This window comes from Centroberyx affinis, unplaced genomic scaffold (assembly GCF_046629955.1).
Source record: "Centroberyx affinis isolate AG114_WGS23_722 - 3 ecotype Tasmania unplaced genomic scaffold, CSIRO-AGI_Caff_v1 ptg001288l_1, whole genome shotgun sequence".
NCBI classification, from domain to species: Eukaryota; Metazoa; Chordata; class Actinopteri; order Beryciformes; family Berycidae; genus Centroberyx; species Centroberyx affinis.
Window position 1 is genome coordinate 107,501 of NW_027279794.1, and position 24,972 is coordinate 132,472.

Consider the following 24,972-nt stretch of genomic DNA (forward strand, 5'->3'; position numbering starts at 1 on the left):
TTGATATTGACATTGAAGCAGGCCTAGATGCAATGATAGTGGTTTGCTCCTGCAGTCAGCTCCACCGCTCATAAGTGTATGTAAGACTAGAATCAAGCTTCATATTCAGCAGTCATGTATTAATGAGAGCCAGTTCCACTTCAGCTGGCTTGCTCCAAGATGGCGACGTGCTAGCAAAAACATACGGTCTACTACCCAATTTTAAATCTGTTATGAAAACCAGAACTGAAGGAATTAACTCTGTAATTCACACTTGGCTCAAGATTTACATCCCCGGTGCATGCATGTTCATACATGCATGTATGCATGTGTTTCTCTTACCGAGAGGTATAGTGGTAGTCATACAGTGGTAACCATTGCAAAAATCCTCCCACCCTGCATCTGTCCTGTTTTCGAACTGCAGGATTTTCAAAATAATTGCTCTTGGGGTTTGGAGTTACAGCAGCAGTGCTTCTTCTCTCTCTCTCTCTGTCTAGGAATGTGTATGCAGTGTGGAGGTCCTACTTAGAGGGAACAGTGCAGGTGAGCCAGTCCAGGCTCAACGTGTGTGACAACTACAAGAGTCAGATTTCAGACCCGGCCAAGACTGTACGACTCTACAAAGAACAGCAACTCAAAAAGGTGTGCGGATGTATGGAGAGTGGGTGTTCTGGTGCTGTCAGGGCCAATCTTTGGTTCTCCATTTCTCTCTATCAAAAATCCCTGGGATGTACTCACTCAGTTGCCCTTTTTCTAATGCTCTCCTTATTTTTCTTCTTTCTCTCCCTCCATAGACCATAGACCAGTTGAGTGGTATCCAGGCAGAGCTGCAGGAGTCGGTGAAGGAGCTGGCCAAGGCCAAGAAAAAATACTACGACTGTGAGCAGGTGGCCCACGCTGTACGAGAGAAGGCTGACATAGAGGCCAAGTAAGTTCACCGCTGCACTGCGTGTGTGTGTGTGTGTGTGTGTGTGCATGCACGTGGGTGTATGTAGGGCTGTGTGTACACGTAAAAATACTACGACTAAACAGGTGGCCTACCTTGTCAGAAAGAATGCAATCAAGAAAGTGAAGTCGGTTAACCTCACAGAGAGAATATGTGGGTGCATAGAGGTGATTGTGTGGGTGTGTGTGTGTGTGTGTGTGTGTGTGTGTGTGTGTTAGCTCTGAGGAAGAACCGAGTGCATCGATTGCATATGTGTAGTGGTGTATATGAGAGAGAGAAAGAGGAAGCAGAGACAGAGAGAACAAGAGAGATTGAGCTTCCCTGCAAAACCAAAAAGCAGTAGCTGCATAAGTAGTGAATCTTAGACAGTAACTTCAGAGTTTATCTCCTGTCACACCAAATGTGCTGCTGGTGCAGAAGTGGATAGTATATTGTTTAGAGGCATTCAAGAGTGTAACTTTTGTTGATATGAATCCATCTAATGAACTAAACCTGTAAAACACACAAAAGTACAGATACCAGTTCTTTCCTTTCCAAAGCAATGCTTTCTTCCTTTGCTTTTCTAGCTAGACTGAAATTCAGTAGAGTAAATGATTTCAAGCAACATGTGTACCTGTCATTTGCTTTTCATAATATAAGTTTAATTAATTTTCTCAATAAAACAGCCCATAGAGTAATAGAAAGCTTGCGTTCCCAGTATATAAGTTGAAGCTTTTCAATGCCTCAGTCAATAGTGTGGTCCAGTACTGATAGGTATTGTTTTCTACCTAGCCCTAGGTAGCAGTAGTGAGACTTTCCCGTCATTTAATTCTTGGCTCGGTTTAACACCCATATTGATTGGCCAGTCAACTCTGTTCTGTTCTCTATCACTCAATAGGAAACCACAGCAACAGAAATTACTGCATTGCCACTGTGCCATTATGTGTGTGTGTGGGTGTGTCTCAAAGGTTTTTCATTAGAGAGAGAAGGTGGGACATTAGTCATTGTCGGGGACATGGAACACACAGAGAGGAATTGGTGGGAATGCATACACACACACACACATACACACAATTTATACTTTTAACACTCATGGCTAGTGGCACAAAAACACACAGTAGCACAAGCAGCAACAAAACGTACATACACACACAGGCAGGCAAAAATATATTCTCACACGCTTAATGCATTTTGCATGTGTGTGTGTGTATGAGTGGATGGATGGAATACACACTAACACACACAAACACACACACACAACTACACGCTTTGAGGCATAGACATAAACAAAGACTTCCGCACTTCATACAGTTCATATACATAGACTCTGGAAAAGCAGATAGACAAAACACACACAAACAAATACATATTCATATTCCTATATTCATTCACAGTGACACATACACACAAAGCAGCAGCCCAAAGAAGCAGACCACACACACGCACGCGCACATAGGCTCCCTCTATCATTTTATCAGACAGGTCTCTCTGATGTCAACATCGATTAATCTCGATGGCTGCATCAGGGCAAGATTTATAACGTCTGCCCTTGCTCTCAAGCCCCAGCCTGTTCAGGGTGAATTTATGATGCCTGCTCTGAAACAGAGGTTACACATCAAAGTCATTATGTATTAGTAATGCCTGGATCTTTGTCTCTTCTCTATCTTAGTTCATTGTTAATATCCTCTGAATGAAATCTGAGTCGAAAGGTACATGGTGTGTCCAAATACTTACAGTATATTGCCTATGATTTATGATTTAGCTGTAGTATTTTTGAGTGTGCAAGCTTAGATTACTTTGTATTAATTTAATTCAGCATTTTAGCTTAATACAAATGAAACAGCAGAGAAATGAACCAACTACAGATATTGGTGATGCATTATTATCAAAATTAATTTGTTCATCGTTGCCATCTGCTCTTGTTTTTCTCAGGTCTAAGCTGGGGCTGTTTCAGTCAAGAATTAGTTTACAGAAAGCTAGTGTTAAGGTAAGAGAACACACACACACACACACACACACACACACACACACACACACACACACACAAACACACACAATGGGTCATTCACTTTCTCTCTGTATCCAGAGCAGTCAAGCAGAGTCTAAAGGGTTGTGTGTCTGTATCTGTCCGTTTCTTTAATAAGCCCCGGACCAAGGAAGAGGCTGAATTACTCCACTTGGGCTTAAAGCCCCAATCTGTTAATGCAGTATTGTAATATTATAACCCCCCCTTCTCTCTCTCTCTCTTGCTCTCTCTCTCTCTCTCTCTCCTTCTGTCTCCCTCTCCAGTTGAAAGCTAAGAGGAGTGACTGTAACTCCAAGGCGACCCAAGCCAGGAATGACTACCTGCTCACGCTAGCTGCCGCTAACGCTCACCACGACCGCTACTACCATACAGATCTACTGCACTGCATACAGGTATGTATGGAAGGATGGATAGATAGACTGATATACATAGAGAAGGGGTGTGAAGGAAAATCCACCTAAAACCCTGGATTCACATCTTATTGTACATTTCAGTGTAAAGTTGTAGATTTGCATGAACTCGAAACAAGGCAGCTGAGACTCTAGTCTGTAGTGCCATAAAGACATTTTCCCATACTATACCATTGACAAGAAATACAGACTTTATAAACTCTGATAATAACCAGAGCGATTTTCCAGGAATGGGGTTACATTTTCTAGTCCCAAAGAAGTGCCCTACTTAGAATTAAAGCTCATTTTAAAGAATAAAAACTCAATCATTCTGTGAGTCCACAAAGTCAGGCTCCGTTTTCAATATCAATGAAGAAGTTTGAAAAAAAAAAAATCACACATGAAAAAATTATGATTTCATTAATAAGAGTCTTGCTTCTCTTGATTCAAGATTTGGAAGATTATATTCCAAAATGAGTCATCCACCTTTTGAACAAATTGATACCACTGTTCATCAAAGGATGCATGCAAATGAGGTGGCTGCATCCGTCATGTTACATCATCTTCTGTGTGCTTTCAACTTTGGGTGGAAGTGAGCAATGAATCTTTATATTATATTTTTATTATATTATATTTTTTTACACCCAGCACCTTCACATGACATACAACAGTGCACCACGATTTTAAGCTTGCCACTATTGTTTGGCACCCCATGCAAATAACTATTATTTCATTCTGTTTTAGTTTTAGTTGTCACACATTTTATTTTTTTTTATAAATCAGTTACATGCCTGACATCAGTTTTCTCCTCTTCATTCTGACACTGCACAGCACAACCTTTACTTTAAAACAATTACAAAGACACATAACTTCAGCTTGAAGAGGAAATCTTAATTATTCATGATGAGCAACCATGGTTCTCTGTATGCAGAGGATAAATATGCTTGTATCCAGTTCATGTCATTTCAGGGTGATAAGAAGGAGAGAATGACAAGTACATATGTGACCTGCTCTATCATTTCCAGTCACATTGACCCCTCAAAGCATTTTGAGTTTAATACACTGTTGGAAAGAGGAGAATTTAAGCTTTCTGGTGATATCAAAATTATCTTTGTACTCCAAAGAGTGAGTGAGATGCACCCCTTGATGTCTTGACTGTTTCCAAACTATGTTTTTGAGAAAAAGGGCCTCAAAGTTTAAAGTCAATTAATCAAGTGTTAAAAAGTAGTCTGATATTATATCAGTCCATTGCGCGATATTTAATAATATCAATTAAATTCAATCTCTCTCGCTCTCTCCCTCTCGCTCTCTCTCTCTCTCTCTCTCTCTCACACACACACACACACACACACACACACACACACCATAGTAAGGGGAGAGAGGGATGGGGAGAAGTGTTGCCAGGTTCGTAGCGACAAAACCCTCCCAGTGTCAATTAAACCCAACCCATAAACAGTCAAATGATCAATGAAACTAGTCCAAAATAACAAACCAATAACAAAACTCCAAAATACAACCCTGACAAACTTTATAAACAGCGTTTTAAGTCCTACAGCATTTAGAACATTTCCAAAGTACATTGAAAACCGCAAACCTGGCAACATGAGGAATGCGAGCTTTGTTGACAAACTAGCGTTAAGCTAGTAGTTCTGCTTGTCACCCTACCTTTACGAGCTTCAAAACTATATTTACCGGTTGAATTTCACAATAATTTTTTCACAGAAAGAAAGCCAAGGCTTTATTTTATTAAAATCTGTTGAAACCCCAAAACAGCCAAAAATCGATCTTTTCTCACAAAATCACGTTTATCCACAAATGCGCCGTTGCGACTTCCGACTGAAAATGATAGAACGCGTCACATATAAGCTCTGCTATCAGATACAATTTACTATTTTTTCATCTCTATGATTTCATATTGTTGACCTATTAATTTTTACTTTGAAAGACTCCATCAAATTTCGTTTTGCTTGAAATTAAACTTTCATACATTTGTTTTACTTTAAATATAACAACAGATTAAATAAAAAAATATACAAGATCAATGCAGCTAATGAAAAAATATATTGCATTACTCATAAGCTTGTAACTAGCACTCTGCTAGTTTTCACTTATTGGCTCTTAGTTTTTATCCCCAGTTGCTATTGTTGCCTGGTGTGAACTCACCATCCATGTTTCTTGACAGTCTTTTGTCACAGTGTCTTTTATGATATAAATATCACTGACAGCACAGGTGCTGTTACAGCTGGACACACACACACACACACACACACACACACACACACACACACACACACACGCACACACACACACACACTCACACACATCAGCCCTGCAGAGTTGCACCCCTCTTTCTCTGCCTCTACCTCTTTTTGTCTCTATCTTTATTTCTCTGTCTCCCCAGCTCACCATCTCTTCATCTCTTTATCTCTTAATCACTTTCCGTTTCTACCTCGCCATCTCCGTCTAAATCTCTCTTTCTCCATCTCTCTCTCTTTCTCTCTTTCTCGATCCCACCAAACACAAACATAATTACAGTCTGCCCTCTAGACTGACACTCACACTCTAGACTGACATAAACACACACACACATATACACACACACACACACACACACACACACACACACACACACAATGACATTCTGCCCTCTAGACTGACAGACACACTTCAGCTACTGTGCGGTGAATAACTTGCTCAGCTGAGTGAGTGTCGTGGTGATGAAGTCATCCTTTTAAACACAAACATGTCAGTCTCTCTCTCCCTCTCTCTCTCTCTCTCTCTCTCTCTCACACACACACACACACACACACACACATACACACGTCATCATGGCTTTTGTTTATCCTGCCAGTCTCAGACGTGACTCTGATGAGGCAGTTAAACACAAACACACACACACACACACACACACACACACACACTTCGGTCATACAGCAGCTAGATGAATTTGCACCAGTAATTTTACTTGTTTCAGTTCCCTTGTTTGCCTGAACAATAGAAGTAAGTGAGATGTTGAGGCACTGTACTAGATAGTGTGTATTCAATTAGAAAATTTCCTGAAAAGCTCATTAACTTTTCTAAGACTCTTCAGATACCATTTTAATTATCCCACCGCCCTCTCTCTCTCTCTCGCTCTCTTTTAGTCTCTGTCTCACATCTCTTTTTGCCGTGTCTCTTTTTAATCTCGGTTTTTCCCTTTGTTGCCGCATTTCTCTCTTTCGCTCTCTGTCTTCATCTTTCACTGTCCTTCCCTATCTCTCCGTCTCTCTCTCTCTCTCTCTTTTTGTTTCCCTTTCTCCGTCTCTCTCACAGACTTTGCCTCAGGCTTGTTATGAGCATCTATACTACGAGGCCATCCTGAATAATAGATAGAAGGTCCTTGTGACAGAAGGACAGGACTGCGGGGCAGTATGCACATACACAAATACATACACGCAAGCACAAAGAAAATGAGGGACAGCGCTAGAGGGGACCAATCTGCTCGCTCTGTCTCTCCTCTAATCTCCCTCTCCTTCCTCTGCAGTTTTATTTGTAGTACTTACAGGTCATAACCTGAACTTGAGTGATAACAGCAATCCAACAGAAGGACCAAAACCAAGAGGCAGTAGTCCTGTAAAACCACAGAAACATAACTTGATATAATCAAGGCTTTTTGCAGGTCCAGCTTCTCCAGCTACTGGAGAGGTCATCACTGCTTTCCCGCACTGTGTCCATGTTCAGCAGTATTTATAGTAATCCCATGGAATATCATGCATGTCCTGTCAGTGTGGTGCATTGCCATGGACATAAATCATTGGCTACAGCCACTGTTGGTGTGACATTTTGAAGTACTATGAATTGGAACTCATAGTAGTAAATTTCACCATTCAAATATGTTGCCGACAGCTCGTTCTGCAGTAGTGAAAGTGCATTACCGTCCTTTAGCCAGAATCAAGACTTTTTATGTCCCCTAGTCTTTGATGTCAAACCATTTAGAAAGAAATGATAAAATATGAAAAGGTGACTGTGACAGCAAATAGAATGATTTTCTGGGGAGAAGGGTATATTTTCTTCTATAATGTGAAGCTCAATTAGTTGTAAAAGAGGAGAGAGGAGAGAGTTGTCCATGTTCATGAATACTGATTGGACTGGCTTAGGCTGCAGGAATAACATGACATATTATATTGAGTGGTATTGCCCTTTTTAATGCGACAGTTGTAGGGAAAGGGCAGTGGAAGAACTAATCGCTCCACATCTCCCTCTGCTGTTGGCAAGTGGTACTGTTATGACTGTCCATCTAAAAAGTCCTCTGCAGGACACACACACACACACTCACACACATACACATATACTTACCTCTTCTGCCTTGTCTGGTCTGCTCTACTGTACTTATTGTGCAGTCTCATACAGTCATTCTACACACATATACAAACACACTCACACACACACACGCACTGAGGGTGATACAGGGACTAGGGGCTTTTTCTGGACGCTGACTCACTCCATTTAAACACTACCGTAAATGGATGAGTGGAGAGAGGGAGGGGAGGAAGAGAAGAAAAGAAAAGGGGGAGGAGGAAAGGAACGGAGAGATGAGGGAACATTTAGAAACTAGTCAGCCAACAACCCAGCCTTAATGACATAATTTCCTTGTCAATATGCCATTGTTTCATAAGTGTGTGTGTGTTTGTATGTGTGTGTGCTTGCAATTGTACAAATGCTACACTTAAAACATTTTGCCAGTGTTTGTGTATGTGGGGGGGGTATTAAAATATGTGTTTTTGCGTGTGTGTGTGTGTGTATGTGTATGTGTGTGTACGTGTGTGTGTGTAGAGTAGGTGTTTGTGAGGTTTTAGACTTGGCCTAAAATATAATTTGGCCAGCAGAGAGTGTATGCAGGTTCCTGAGAGTGTTAGCTTTATAAAGTTGTTTGGCCAGAGGAGAGTATGTGCGTCTCAGAATTTGAGTGTGTGTGTGTGTGTGTGTCTGTGTCTGTGGTCTGTGTGTTTTGTTGAGTTGGAATCTGAACCTCTTCACCTTCCCCTGCAGCTGTGAGAATGCTATCCAAAGAACACTACACACACACACACACACACACACACACACACACACACATGTCTCGCTTCCCCTCAGTTTTCTCTCTATCTGTCCTCTCTCTTTCTTGCTCTCACCCACCAATACTTTTTATTTTCGTTTGAAAGTGCTCCTCTTCGTTCTCTCTCTCTCTCTCTCTCTCTCTCTCTCTCTCTCCTCCTCTCTCTCTGATCTGTTGGCAGCCTGGTCTACAGCTTGGCAGCACTATCCCGGCTCTCCATAGAAAGACTGTTCATTTGGACTCCACACTTCATTAAAATGTCTTTATCTCAGTAGATCAGAAGCCCTAATGATAAGAACTATCAAATTAAAACACCTGCTCGGTCCATCCTTTGACCTTCTGCCATCTCGCTCTTCCCTTTCGTTCTTTGTCTCGCCTCTGTTCTCTTTCTTTCTCTAGCTCCTTTTCTCTCTCTCTCTTTCTCTCTCAGTTCAGTTTAATTCATAAAACGGTATGCTCTCTATTGTACAATATATATTGCTAAAGCTTTTGTTATAGTCAACAGTAACTAGTCCATACCCGGGGATGCGCGCGCCAACTCTGCGCAGACTTGCCAAAATTGCGCATAAACAGCGTAAATTTGGGAAAATGGAAAAATCAACTTTGTTAGTCCCTGCCTATGCCAATGCTCAATGCCCATGTGCTGTTTGAGATTGATTGGCCAACCCATTGAGGAGCAAAATGGATGCAGACAGACAGACAGACGGACAGAGTTTTCCTCATTTTATAGTAGGATAGTAAGTCGCTTTACTCACCTTCTCTCTCTATCTGTCTCTCTCATGTCTGTCTCTTTCTTGGTGTCTCTTCCTGATTCCCTTGGTCTCTCTTCTTTATCATTAAGGATTAAGGAAATACACTGAATTAATCCAGTCTTTTCTATAACCCCCTGCCCCTCTCTCTCGTGTCCCTCTCTCTCTCTGTCCTCTAGGCCTTGGATGGCGGGATCTATGAGCATGTGAAAGACTACCTGGTATCGCTGTGTCGCACCGAGCTGGAGGCCTCCCAGGCCACACACAACACCTGCCAGTTCTTGTTGGACAAATCCACCAGGGTGGGTCAGACCTAGCTAGAGAGAAAGCATTTTGTGTATCATTTGTGAATTAGTGTGGGTTTGTTCCAAACAATGTCACACATATAAGTGTGGAGTAATCCAAAATACTGTAATTCCTGAACATGTTAATTTTAATCAGATTCTGGTCTCACTACAGATACTTCAGGGAGTAGCTCTTAAACAGCAGTCACTCTTCTTCACGCAATAAGCTGATCAAAGAGATTATTTTCCAAAACGTTTGTTTATCTCTTTAGAGATAAGAATGGGATACTGTGACATTTTGACTTTGACTTGGTTATTTTTCATCACCAGCCTCTATTTTTCCTCAAAGTCACATAGTGGGAGGAAAAGCATCAACATTTGTCTTGTAGTTTGTCTAGGAATGGCTTTTGGAAGCAGTGTTAGTATTCAAAATTTTATAACCAAAACCATTTCAAAATGAGGAATGCTGAAATGCTAAGGAAACCAAAGGACAAATGTAGAATCATAATGTGTTTCAAACAATGTGACACATATCCAGTGAGGAAAAACAACTAATAGCAAAAAATGTTGGCAAGGCTTGGGTTTTTGTAATTTACACAAGTAATCCAAAGTTTTATGTACTACAACAACATTCTGCACTTTGTGTGCATTTGTGTGTGTGTGTGTGTGTCTGTCTGTCTGTCTGTCTGTCTGTGTAACTCTCTCTCTGGTTGTCTCTCAGGTAATACAGGAGTTCAACCAGCAATTGTTCATGCAGGAGAACCCAGTGTTTCACAAAGCACATGACTTCCAGTTCCAGCCCAGTGAATGTGACACGGTGAGACACACACCTGCACACACTCATACTCACCCACTGGCAGACTTGCGCTTAGAGTGGTTTGTTTCTGAATTGTAGCATCTGTATATTAACGTGTACACACACACACAGGTACTCCCTTTCTCTCTCTCGCACATACACGCACACACACACATACAGTATACACACACAGACATACCAATAGCAATAGGCGTGTTGTGTGAACTTGTCACATGCAGGCTTTGCCTCGCTTCTACTTTTGCTGTCCGCTCCAATGCTGCATTTCATGTCTACAACTAACTTCCTTAGCTCAACTCAATCAGTTGGGCCCCTAAAACAGAATTCTCATTCATTTAGTCCTATAATTTTAGAGCATTCAATTAATATTTGTGGACTTGAACAACTTGCAGCTAGAAAGCAGAGAGCCGAGGCTCTTATCACTCTAAATCTCTAAAAGAGCTTTTGTCTCCCTTGTTTCAGGCTTCAGGAGATTTTTTTTTCATGTTCACAATTCAGGATTGATTTATCCAATTAACTAGTATCTGTTGACAGCATGATCGCAGCATGAATCTTCTGTGTGTTCTAATATTAATAATTTTAACACCAAAGGTTGCGTGTCCACTGGGAACCTCTCTTTGTAGCGCTGGCTTCCTTTTAGGCATTTACATGAGCTGAGCTGAAAATGTTTCCAAATCAGCTGGTTGCTAAATGTTAAAAATATTTCAACTTGTAGTCAATCGATCAGGGTCCCTGTGATCACATAGTAATAGTGGGAGTCATGCTGTTTCACGCCCCGGCGAGTTGCTAAGATTTGCTAGCTAAATAAGAAATGTCTACCAGTGGACACAAGCCCTAATTCCTCTCTATAGATGTATATGTTTAGTCCTTTTCTCCTGTGTCATTGTCCTTCTGTTTATTTCTCGGTTTTCCCTTTATTTCTCTCCCTCTCACTCTCTCTCTCTCTCTCTCTCTCTCTCTCTCTCTCTCTTTCTTTCTTTCTTTCTTTCTTTCTTTCTTTCTATAAACTGTTATTCTAACATTTCTCTATACAATGATGTGTTATTCCTTCCCTGTGTGTCCCTAATCTTTGCTAACACTTTTTCCCTAAACTTTTTTCCATTAACCCTCCTTGTGTTTGCGTGCCTGTGTGCTTGCACTGCTGCTCTTGGGTGTGTGGATGCCCGGGTGCTTGCCTGCGTGTATGTGTGTGTGCCAGACTCTGAGCTCGGTGCAGCAGTTGGTGGACATTGAGCCGTCGCCCGTCAGTGCCATGAGAATGACCCTGGCACAGGTAGTCTGAACCGTTGTTAGCATCCAACCTTCAACCCTGACACAAACCTGGGGCCAACTACTCCATTCATGTATTGTCTGTCTGTCTGTCTGTCTGTCTGTCTGTCTGTCTGTCTGTTTGTTTGTCCGTCTGTACATATGTCTGTCTGTCTGTTTGTATGTATGTCTGTCTGTCTGTTTGTATGTATGTCTGTCTGTTTGTCTGTCTGTCTGTCTGTCTGTCTGTCTGTCTGTTTGTCTGTCTGTCTGTATGTCTGTATGTCTGTATGTCTGTCTGTCTGTATCTATCTTCCTTCTTTGTATTTTGTCAGACCTGTCAGGTGACATTGACTTCCATGCGTAGGAAATGTTTCATTGTTCATGTATCACCAAACAAAAACAGGGCAAAAATAATGTATTTCAACTTAAAATCTGACAATGATACAGGGTTTATTATAGGATATATGCCATCTGGTGACAGTCTCATGAGAAGTATCATGACAACACAGAAACTTGAGTGTACACATTTTCAGTACGGGTATTACCTGGGGAAAACCCCTGGATAAACCGCTGACCCTGACAGTTGTGTCATTGCCCACTGAGGGTGGCCGTACCATTCAAACATTTTTCTGCGGTCATTTGATTTTGTCTTGTGCTACGTCCTGAAATGGCCAACCACTTCCACTTCTTTCACTCCAGGCAGGCAAACACTTGAGACAGAATTCACATCTGTTATTTCTATGATCTTGGATATTTTAAGAGTTGATTTATGAACCTTAGCAACCCTCAACATGCTGGAAACAAGAGAGCCATGTCTCCACTGATGAGGTAATCAAGAAATAATCCCTGCAGCTGCCACAGTGACAGTTGGAGACTCACTTTGTAGACACATTGACACCACCCAGAGTTATTTTTTGGTACATGTGAACATTTTCTGATTCATAACTGTTAGCACAACAACATTCATTACACATCACACTGGCTCTCTGGTTTCTGGCTTTGAGAGAATGTTTTGCCTATTGGCAAATAGTGGTCCATAACCATAGAAATTATTTATGCACATTTCCTTTAGGGTTGATTTTCTCTTTAAATATTAAAAGTTATTGAAAGGAACTGTTGTTAGCTTGCCCAGGTCTGTATATCATAGCAAAGTCATAGTAACTTGACTATGACTGCTGCGTGTTGCTGCTCAACCACACAGGCTACTAGATAATTCTCAGTCTTCTCTATATCACACCCTTCACATCATGACCATGACTGATGTACAAGAATAAGAATAAACATTACATATCTGCATTAGATCAATAAGGTTGTGAATTACTACTATAGATTCATATTCAGTGGTAGCTTGAATGCTTGGGAGAACCTCAGAGTATAACCCCTTTTTAGACAGGAGTAGCACAGCAATTTTTAGATACCTTGTTGTTTTGCTACACAATAGGCCCATAATTCACCTGACCTTTACTGGATAAATTGTTGGAATTGGGCACATCGTGAGACACATAAGCCACTGCTAACAGAGAGTAAAATAGACTAATTCTCTTTGTTGCAGTATTAATACTAGAAGTGTCTGCATAACAACTCATACTTTGAAATACATTTTGTTACTGTGCAATTGCAAATGGAAATAAGGGAGCTGTATTTACAGGGTTACTGAATACCACTGTTATGACAGTGGGTTTGATCATAAGACTCTCCCTGTGATGCTGTCATACTGTAGTGTCTTGGTGAGCAATCCCAGCTCCACATGACTCATATGCTGTAACCTTGCTGCTGTTTCATCATCTATTGAAATATTGCTGTACACTATTTGCAGTAAAATATTCAAGTTTTCGTACCTTGAACTGAAGTTGGCTTTTTTTATTTGCTCAGTAGTCTAGTGTAATATGGATTTGTCATCAAAATATGAGTGCAATGCAAAATGACAAACTGCCAACTTTTGATGATTGGTCTTTTTCGGCCTCTGTGTAATTGAGTATTGAAGCAAAGACAACACCAAAACAGACTGACTTCAGCTAACAGTCTCACTTCTTATGCTATCTAGGCCAAGCACTGATGGATAGTCTGTCTTTGTTCAGACATACTGTAAGTAAGAAAGTAACTTTTATTCATATAGCACTTTTCAAAACCAAGTTTACAAAGTGATTCATACAACAAAAACTGCACACAAAGCAGTCCAAGTAAAACGAACAGAAACAAAAATAAACATGAAACAGACAATAGCATCAACAGGGGGGAGAACTTTGAAATCAATCCTAAATTTAACCAGTAGCCAATGTAACGTGGCTAATATAGGGGTGATGTGAGACCAATGAGCAGCCTTTGTCATTAGCCTCGCAGCAGAAGCATGAATGATTTTCTCCATATTAACAAATGACAAGATGGAATGGATTTTGGCAGTATTTCTCATTCGGAACAAGACTGAATTAGTGAAATGTGGGTCAAAAATGACACCAGCGGACCAAGGCACTGTCTAGTCTTAGATATCGATATCCGATAGATATCCGATCTGTGCTGATAACAAGGACCTCAATTTACTGGAGTTTAGCTGAAGAAAATTCCATCTTTAATAGCGGCCAGACATTCATGCAGAGTGGCTAGTTTGTCAGGATCCTTGGGTTTGACTGACAAACTAGCCACTGTGTATCATCTGCGTAACAATGATAAAAGATGTAGCCAAAATGGTGAATTATATGCCCCACGAGAAGCATACATAGCGAGAATAGAATAGATCCAAGAATTGACCCCTGGGGCACCTCGCACATCAGTGGAGTGCATGATGACACGTGATTGCCAATAGAAACAGCAAACTTCCTATTTGACAGGTAGGAGGAAAACCAATCAGCAGTTCAGATATACCAACCTTGTCAATTTCAACCTGTCAATCAAGGTAGTGTGATTGCTAGTGTTGAAAGCTCCACCATTCTTCCTCATGAACATTATGTACCATGCATTAAAATATAATTTCAAACTCATTAGAGGGCTGTTTTGGTGCTGTGCTGCATGCAAAATCCAGATTTAAATTTGTCAAATATATATTTATCCTAAAAAAACTCAGTTTCCAGCTGTTGCCTGGAAACAACTTTTTAAATGATTTCTAAAACAAATGGTAATTTAGAGATCAGTCTGTAGTTCTGTGGCAGAGATGGACTGAGGCCAGGTTTCTTTAGGAGGGGCTGGACGGTAGCCATCTTGAAATATTCTGGGAGACAGCCAGAGAAGAGGGATTGGTTTAGAATGGTGAGTAGACTAGGGGCAATTGCTTCCAGGACCTCTTTGAGGAATTTAGTTGGCATAATATCCAGTGGACTGGAGCACGATTGCATATGTGATAGTGTCTATGAGATCCTGCAGTGAAACTGGGGCAAACTGGTTCAACAGAACAGGAGAACTGTAAGGCAGCTCAGAGTCGGAGTTAGGAAGCATAATATTCAATCTGATAATATTGATTTTATCTGCAAAGAAAGAATCATCAACCTAGGAGACAGAGACAATTTAAAGTATATTACTGTATTAACAAGACAATCAGTGGCATTGAACTGAAACCTAAGATTGTGGCTATTGACAGTTATAAGGTCAGCAAAGTATGGTAAGTAAGATCAGCAGCTCCATCATATGCACATAATAGACTTGCAATCCAGAATTTTTCCATCAGCGCACTTCCCTTCATTTACCCACACGGAAGTGTTAGTTGTGGGAACAGACATGTTCTTAATGGGTGCAATAGGAAACAATGCAGATTTCACATTTCACACATTTCCTGAAAGCAATTCACCAAGTCAGTGTGAGAAAACTGAGACAAAGACTGACTCAGATCTGTATAAACTGATGTAAATTTAGTAGCCAACTGATCATTGATATGCGAGACCAGAGTCAGACCCAACGGTCGGTGCAGATTATCCTGCATTGTGAACCGGCTCAAGACTGGGAACTCGGATAAAAAACTGCCATTCAGTTTAGGGGTATGATAGATAACAATGCAACATACTGGATTTGCACAGTCATCTAGGAACATAAGCACCTCAAAGCTAGTAAATTCATCAACAGTGAGAGGAGTACATATGAAGTGGTTTTTAAAGGCCACAGGGAGTAGAGTAATCCATAATTTGGAGGACACAGTTCAACAAGATGATTACATTCTGCAGCCCTTAGCCAGGAATAGGAACTCCAAATCATGGGATGTAATGAAGTGATTTAAAACAAAGGTCTTATTTGATAAAGATCTGATATTTAAGAGAGCCAGCTTGGTGTGTTGGACAGACTGACCGGCGAAAGACACAGGTGGGGTCATCCACAATTAAATAGCTATGATTCCTCCCAGCTAATTTATTTGTATGGCAACTCAAAAAACTTCAGGCAGTAGGGGTCTAGCCAAAGGAGGAGGTCTTAAGTGCCAGAACCATGTTGAAGGCCAGCAGATGAGAACCAGACCTATTAGGATTAATCCCATTGTGCCTAAAAAGATGAGGTCTGTCCAGAATGGTAGTAAAGTTGTCAACAACAGGAATTCCCAGGGAGTTACAGAAGTCTTCCAGGCAAATATGAAGCTGGCGAATATGGTTGAGTTTTGTATTACCAAGGCTGTTGATACTGTAAACACAGCCTCCAAACCTAAATCTAGCTTCATGTTAAATGTAAATCCTGTAAAGTGTAGTCCTGCCTAGTTCTAAACAACAAATGTACATGCTGTCCAACCCATCTGGAACTTCATCCTTTTAAGTGGCTGCAACCAGCTACCTAAGACACAGAATGATGTCTGCATGTGCCAAACAGATCTTAATTTCAGATGCAGGCTAAAACTAAGTAGGATTCAGGGTGCGGGTAGGCGGCTTTTTACCTATATATTGCTTGTTTCTTCACCCTTGGTTCATGAAACTCACACTTTGCAACCAACTTATACATCTCCTTGACACAGATAACTGCACATGATAATAGTTCATTCTTACCTCACCTCTGTGGTTAGGGTCAGAATAACAATGTTCTGCTCAGTATTCTAAATAACCGTTACTGCTATAGTGGTTGTTATTGAACCATGATCACAACCATTTTGACTTTGTTGTGCTGCACTTCATATATCCCTTAGCTGGCAGGCCGACTAGCCATAACTTTGCTCTTGATCCCATTTAGCCACTAATAGTTTATCATTGTGACCTTGCTTTAATGAATGAACATTACAAGTTGGGACATTAACACTTTTATAATGCATGCTGAGTAATGTAGACCATAACTACTAAAGCCCCCCCCCCAATACATCATCATGATTCAAATCGGGACTTAGTGTCTACAGTGTGGTTGCACCAATCCAAACACCTTGAACTCCACCTTCAAACTAAATTGTTTTGCACTGTATTCCATTGTGTGAATATTATGCATCAGTGCAGCCTTAACCAGCCTGTCACCAATTTAACTTTGATCTGCAGAACAATTCAGTGCTGTCTCTGACTTTTTAGAGGCTTACTTTATGTTGTAATATTTCTAGTGGGTTGGGTATTTTTGCAGGATATTGGGTTGAAGATTATCTAACATACTTTAGGATTAAACATAAAGCTAATGTACCGAAACCCCATGGTGAATCTCTATACAAGGAAACGACACTACAGAAAGTCACTTCAAGGCCATATGCAAAGAAGAGATTCAAACTATTTTGCATATAAACTTTCACATTTTCCTTTAGTTGGTCTTGCTAGATGTAGGTAGGCCATCTAAAAGAAAGCCTAAGCCACCTAAACATACAGGGAAAGCCGTTAACCACTTACATTCTTTATACCCATAATGCACACATTGCTCTCCTCAACGATCACAACTGATGGTTGTAGCTGCTGACCTTTATGACTGCGTTGTGCATGCATTTTCATTCATCATTCATCATTCATGTATATAGGCTACATTTTACTTATTTACGTACTTATTCAATATGTGTCATTTATTATTTATGCTATATTTAGACTACATGATTTAAGATGCACAAAATGCAGGCTTTATGTTTTTTTCTTGGTCTTGGTATTGAGTTGTGGTCCCTAGCACTCACTGAGTGCCAACACCAACCTAATGGATTATTTTCTATTTTACATAGTTTTTTTCAGATTTGAGCAAACCAACAAGCCACACCTTAGCTCTCTCCATGGCACGTCAGTTTAGAACCACTGTTCAAACCTAGTTTTCTACCTCCCCGCCTCAACTCCCTGCGATGCTGCCTCGCCTGAATGTAATTAAGCTGTAAATCTCCCGTGTAATACTCTTCGTTTCACACCTATACTTAGCCAGATTTATGCCCTGCTGTTACTGAAGCAGTACATAATTAATAGATATGATGTGCCGTGGAAACTTGCAATTAAAATAACGTGTACAGTAGTCTAGCCAACACACTTTCATTATCAGATTATGGAACCCCAGACTCCCAGGTCTGTGAACACATTGGTGACACTCGAGTTGTGTACATCCTGTGGCTCAAAAACATTTTTTTGTTTTGTTTTGTATTAGTCAGAATAGAAGTCCTGCTTTTTATGTTCTTGCTGCAGTTTTGGAGTAGGCTACTAGTGTAGGATGAATTCAGGATGGGGGGATTTCTGCAATGCTATCACTGTATCTGACACAAATCTTGCCATCAATATATAAATATTAGGAACACAGTCTTTCCATGAAACAGACTGACCAGGATGTGTTAATTTCAGCTGATAAATCAGGCGTCAAGTCAAGTCTTGAATGAGGAGGTGTACATGAATGGGGGGATTTTTAAACATTGAGACAATTTGCACATTCATTTTGCAAAACAGGGTGCCACACAATACTAGGCAAGAATGAAAAGATCACATCTGTGATACATTTGTGACAAAAGTACGTAATGCATGACGATCAGAAAGTTTGAATACTGGACTCAACTGCCACATCACTTTTTATTTTAATGACAGTGCTTATTTCTATCACAACATGTTATTCAGTGATGCTATTTGCAGTATGCCAGGCAATTGACCACTCAAGAATATTGATTTTAAAAAGGGAAATTCCTATCCATCCATTCTGTTTCTGCGGTTGGTAAATGGCTGCGTTTGATTGGGTGTTTGTGTGCAAGAAGGTTAGAGAACGGAACTTAGAGATTGTTTTAATACGTGAAGCTAGGAAGAGAAAAGGCCACATGGTTGTAATTGATGATGAGTGCTTTATTGGGAAGCCATGCACATTCTTGCAAAGACTCACATATGTGCTATTGCACGTATACACACACACACACACACTTACTCACATTGAGGAGGGCACATTGCCATGCACCTCATGCTCTCTCACTTGGTAGTGCATAGGCACACACACACAAACACACTCACTCTCTCTCACATGTGGTTTTAATAGCACCCAACTTGTTCCAAGATGATAACAATGGAGCTGTGCAACACACACTGTATTAATTATGTGAGGGGAAAACAATCTTTCTGTCTCACACTTTCTTTCTTTAGCTTAATTAACAGCTTCTGCATATCACACACATTGTGCATGTATTGTTGACAATGTACTTATGTGCATGTGTGTGTGTGTGTGCTTGTGTGTGCATGTGTAAATGCATATGCTTGCATGTGTGGCTGGGTACATTTGTGTGTTTACCCATGCCTGTGTGATGTGTGATGTGTGTATGTGTGTGTGTGTGTGTGTGTGCGTTTGTGTGTATTAGAGTCGTCAGTTGGAGTCAGAGACGGGAACGACGGAGGAACACAGCCTGAACAAGGAGGCCAGGAAATGGGCAACCAGAGTGGCCAGAGAACACAAGAACATCATACACTACAAGAGAGTGAGCTTTACACACACACACACACACGCTGTTACATTTCAGTCTTTGTCTCATAGCAATTCACGCATTCTCACACGCATACAAATTCACACACAAATAATTAGCATCACAATAATACTCATTACAGAAGGATATCATCATGAATCAGAAGATTGTTGTCAACACACACAAACAAATTCTAACTGCCTTGTGTGTGTGTACCTGGGTCTTTGTGTATGTGTGTGTGTGTGTTGTGGTCAGTCCCTGGAGGAGTGTGAGAGCCATGGTTTGCCCCCCACGGAGCAGAGCAGAGCAGATCTGGAGCTGAAGATAGAGGACACCAAAGAAAACATACGCAAAGCTGAGGTCTGTGGTTACCAACATTTTTTTTTTCTAAGAGCCCCACTGCATTGTCCAGATTTATATTTGATCACAAAGTTATTCATCAGAGGATAAAGTATATGCTTTGCTTTCTTTTGTTGTTACTATTTTTCTTTGTAGGGTGAAAGATATTTGAATTTGGACACCATACTTATGTCCAATCCATGTATAAATTGGTGAAATAAAAAAAAAAATAGAATGAGTCTTCCTACAACCTTTCAAGAAACAGACTTAAATAGATGGAAATGGTTGTTTGGAAGTGGGCAGTCACCGCAAACAAAGAGCAGTGTGTTCGAGGGAAAAAGGCAGAATAAATATTTCTCCTGCAGCATTATACCACACCATAAAAACAACGCATCAAGTTGTTGCTCATCCTACCGCTTCCTCCTGGAATATAAATGCAGCCTAGCAAACAAAACCCCTGTTACAGTGCGGACATATCATTTAGCCCAGTCATATTCCTTCTGCGTAATGCTTGGGCGGTGTGACTAATTGTTTGGTAAATATTTTGAACGCAAACAGTGGCAGTTGGTGTATAGTCCGCTCATCAGTGGGACTGATGCATCCGAGTGTGATTAACAAACATGGCCCAGGATTGATCGATTCCTCCTTCCACATTGCAGAAACTGACAAATCGTTGCAGTTATTCACTTAGTCATATGCACAGAGCCCAGTTATCTCTTTCTGACTGTACCTTGCTTTGTTGCGTTTGTAGAGGCTTGCACATGCTTTTAGAGACTTGAATAGTTTCCATACCTCTTTGTGGACAATACGTGTGTGTGATAGGCAATACTACAATCCATGCAACCCAATAGCCTCATTGCCATTCTATTTTTTTCAACTCTTTAGCTCTGTCTCTCTCTCACTCCTCCTCCCACTCGTTTGCCACCTGACAATATCTCTCTTCCTCATCATCTCCTGTCCTCTCTCCCCATCTTCCCCTCTCTCTCTCTCTCTCCATACCTCTGGTGCTACCCACTAGTAGAGATATCTATTATCTTTTTATTGATCGTCTCAAATGCAGCCTGTCACGCTGTGAATGAGATCAATGCATCTTCTCCTCACCTCATCTCTTTCTCTCCGTTCTGTCTCAAAACTCTATGTATTTCTCTATTGGTCTGTTTTTTTTTGCTGTCTTTCACTTTCTCCTCTCTGTCCTTCTGTTAGTACCACTATGTCTCAACTTCTTCCTCTTTTTCTTTCTCGTCTCTCACTTTCTCCTTATGCTGCCTCTCTCTCTCTCTCTCGCCCCCTCTCTCCCTCGCTGCTCTCACTCTCACCCTGTGCTGCTCTCACTCTCATACTCTCACTGCTCACACTTCTGTCTCGATATCCCTCTTTGCTTCCTCAGCACCTTTCTCATGAGCCTCTCAATATCTGGCACCCTCTGCTGTCTGTTTTGGTCAGAGCATTTAATTTCAGAAGTCCTGCAATTTTCAGTTTTTACTCTCTGGGTAATTGCTATTTCAAATCCTTTTTTCTTACTCCCCCAAAACTTTTTTTTCAAGCTATTAAGAAAGCTCATTTAATATAATTTACTGTTTTTAAGTGACTTATATTTCAGCCTGCCTTTCATTGTAGAAAGATTTTGACAACACAACTTTTGATATTGGTTTCTCCAGAATAATTGGAGACCCATTTTCATTTCTCAAAATAACTTTTGAAGAACAACATTAGATCATTGGACAGTGTATGAATCTGACAGAGATGTAACAAGGAGAATACCAACTGTGACCATACCACCTTTCTCCCCATCTCTCTCTCTCTTTCTCTCTCTCTCTCTCTCTCTCTCTCTCTCTCTCTCTCTCTCTCTCTCTCTCTCTCTCTCTCTCTCTCTCTCCCTCACTCTCTCTCTTTGTCTCTCTGCTATTCTTTGCTCTCCCAGGCCAACATTAGCTTGAGTAAGATGTTGAATATTTAATGAGCCCATTTGGTACAAATGGGTCCATCAGAGAGCCCTTTTCAAAGAATTATAGAGTGAATAAAGCATTATAAAAGACATTATCAAGGTTTTTATTACAGCATTTGTCTGATACGGTGATGGCACCATTCTTTCCTTTTACATGTTCCATCTCCCAATCACAAGCATTTTTCAGCACCCGTTTCACCACCCTCCTAGTAAGAAAATGATGGCAGGCCTATTCGGGATGGAGAATGGTGGGAGTGAAGATTTGTCACTTGTATGGATTAAAAGATATTTCTGATGTTTGTTGCATATAGCTTTTCTCATTCTGATTTCAGTGGGGCATTGAATATTAGCACAGAAGAAGATGAGGTCACTAATGAAATATATAGTCAAGTTGATGCAGAGTCATCTACTCACAGACTCTTGGTTTGAAAAATATGCAAATATCTTTTAAATGTGAATATCTCTGTTATTGTTAATGTTTATATATTTGTTTACACGGACTCTTGCTTAAGGAAGTTTCATGACTAGATTGTTTCAGACATGTGTAGACACACGGTGAGCCAATGCAGTCTGTGGGGGAAAAAGAAGTTCAAGTACACTCTTGTAGCCTGCTCCGTCAGCTAAGTAGTCATTGGTGCGTCCAAAATAAATATGGATTTTAGTAGGGGTTTTTTTGTTTTTTTATTGACATATCAGTCTGTTTGAAATGCCAGCTCAAGCACAATGGGCTGCTAACAGCCAATAAGAAAGATTGATAGCATTGTTCGCCTTGCTAGCTATCCTCATTTATTAATTCTTCATATTGTATTAGGTGTTCAGCAGTGACAGCCTAGAATGCTTGTGCCAACATCCTAAACACATTGATAGGCCAACACTTCAAAATTGATGCATAGAGTAGATGCAAAATCTACTCTACTAATCTGAAACCACCATCAACAATGTTAAATTGCAAGGCATCTAGAAGCAAGGTACACACGTTTAGCCAGCTTGTTTTTCCAGCCTAGTCCTCCTTTTTAACATTCATAATGGAAGTAATGTCAGTGGGGATCACTCCCTTACCTCACAACTCTCCATCGGCATATTTTTATGAAAAACACGACACTGGAAACATAAATGTCAGTGTTTTGAATCATGTAGAACTTTAAATAGCTAGCACACTCATCTGCTGGCTATAAGTTAGACTATCTGGAGAGAATTGCCCATCTTTTGTACATAATTTAAGAAGACAAACAGAATATACCCCCAGTTCAATAATCTCTCTTGTCCTGCCAAAGGTGTTGCTTTGTTGTTACAAATTAAGGGAAAGGAGCAACATTAGTGAAAGAAGTTCAAGTTCAAGTCAGCTTTATTGTCCCGAATGGGCAACTAGTGCTGCAGCAAGAATAAATATCACACCACACTCCGCATCGACTCAAGAGCAAACAGTAGATGTAGAAACAAACGTAAGAGGTGACTCACACCAATATATAGACAGTGTCCATAACAACTTCTTGAAGCAGTCACATAGTCTGTACAGTAAATATAAATATACATCATCGACAATCTCAACATGATATACATCATCCTCAACAACACTGTCTCTGTGTCAATAATTATTGACATCATTATCTAGACAATCATCATCAGTATAATCAGCATCATCAGCATCACCGACACAGCGGTAACATCATGACTAGCTTCTCCTTACAGAAGCATTTAAAGCTCTAATGGCAACAGGTATGAAGTAGTTCCTATACCTGTTCCTCGTGGCGGATGAGGGACTAAACCAGAGACGAGAGAGTAGTATCTTAAACTCTGAGTTGAGGGGATGAGCACAGTCTGAAATAATGGTGTTTGCTTTGTTAAGAATCTGCTTGCTGTATAAATCTTTTAGACTACTGAACTATTCTTTCACCTTACAAGATCATTCTTCTCCCTGATGCCCAGGTTGCTACGCCAGCAGACAATAGAAAAATAAACAACAGACTCTCAGCTCTATAGAACAGAGTCGTTAGTGTCTCATCAGTTTGAAAATTTGGCAAGTTTTCTTACACAGGATGTCAGTGTTTACGTCAAATTTCATGGCAGCTGGGGGTGAATGTGTAAAAATAAGAGAATAACACTGAATATGTGTCATTTGTTTGAATCCGTAATGTTGCCAGTTCATGGTAAGCGTCCCAGTCCTCCAAGCCTTAGGATGCCTCTTCAGCCCAGTTAATCCCCTTTTTCTCTCCTCCTCCTGCTCTCTGTCTTTCCTCTGTTTGAATTTGAAATCAATAAAACACAGAAAGAAACAGCAGAGTTATGTATTCTGGGCTCTCTACGGATGCTGGTCTGATTTTATGGTCTGTACCTGAGTACTGAGTACATGATCAAAGACTTGTGATATTGAAACCAGAGACTGTGTATGCCACTCTCTGAAATGACTTGATTAGATGCTGCTTTAACACAGCATGAACAAGAAGTACATGCCAGGGCAAAAGCCAACTGAAAATGTTAATAACACACAATTAAATGTATTATTTATTAATTTGAACAAGTATCACAGAAATAATTGAGTGATAATAATAACATAAACTATAATACAACAGTGTGCCCCTGGCTAGCCCTGTGCCCCTGGTGAATGAGCATCAAAAATGAATTGAGGTCAATGAACATTGTCCTCCTTACAGACAAACCGACCTATGGAAGCTCTTCACCTAGTAGTGAGCTTAAAAAGAGGCTTAGGTGGTTCTGTTATAGTTCTCCCATATGTCTGGTGTCTCTCCACCATATATCATGTTATACAGCAGAAATTCCATCAGAAATCTCTAAATAAAAATTAGAAGGTTATTAGCCTCCTCTCTACTGTTCTCCAGTTTCTGAGTGTATTGATCATCAGTTCCTAGAAGATGAGAGAGAGGGAATAGTAGAGGCAAGAGGAGCTGCAGTCTCCATACTAATGAGCTGTTGCAGTCTGGTCTCAAAATGGCTCCACCAGACAATCTGGCCCCATTAAAACTTGGCATTAAAATCTGATGCATCTAGATTGAGACTAGATTGTGTTCCCAGCCACATTCACATGCACAAATATATCTAAGAAGGATTGGAATTAAAATTTGTCAAGCTGCCAATACATATTTTCTAGGAAAACTTTTTTATCTTTCACAAGTGGATTTATACTTCCTTTCACCAAATGTGGTGTTTAATCTACACACAGTCTAGATAGAATTTGATCTGCATTGACATTTTAATACCTGTGGTAAATGGGACATGCACAGACACAGGCAGATGCAATCTTTAGTCAAAAACCAGAGCATTTTTAATAGCTTGGTTTTCACTGCAGGGCCGAATAAGGCTATGTAGGCTTTACTTGGAATTTGTATGTGGTACACAGATAGATTCTCTCCATTATGCAGTATTTGGTTTGATTTTTTTTTTTTTTTTACATCATTAATTGGTGCAAAGCCTCTTTCC

At 40.4% G+C, this 24,972-nt stretch overlaps 1 protein-coding gene across 2 annotated transcripts in view; it reads left to right on the forward strand.

Moving 5' to 3' along the window:
• Window positions 1-24,972, forward strand: part of LOC139649027 (F-BAR and double SH3 domains protein 2-like) — a 77,773-nt gene that overhangs the window by 37,383 nt on the left and 15,418 nt on the right. For both annotated transcript variants that reach the window (XM_071525316.1, XM_071525317.1), the window contains exons 5-12: window positions 477-621; window positions 774-907; window positions 2,837-2,891; window positions 3,194-3,322; window positions 9,322-9,444; window positions 10,148-10,243; window positions 19,152-19,268; window positions 19,509-19,613. In XM_071525316.1, the coding sequence (XP_071381417.1) occupies window positions 477-621; window positions 774-907; window positions 2,837-2,891; window positions 3,194-3,322; window positions 9,322-9,444; window positions 10,148-10,243; window positions 19,152-19,268; window positions 19,509-19,613 (904 nt within the window). The remainder of the gene's footprint in view (window positions 1-476; window positions 622-773; window positions 908-2,836; window positions 2,892-3,193; window positions 3,323-9,321; window positions 9,445-10,147; window positions 10,244-19,151; window positions 19,269-19,508; window positions 19,614-24,972) is intronic.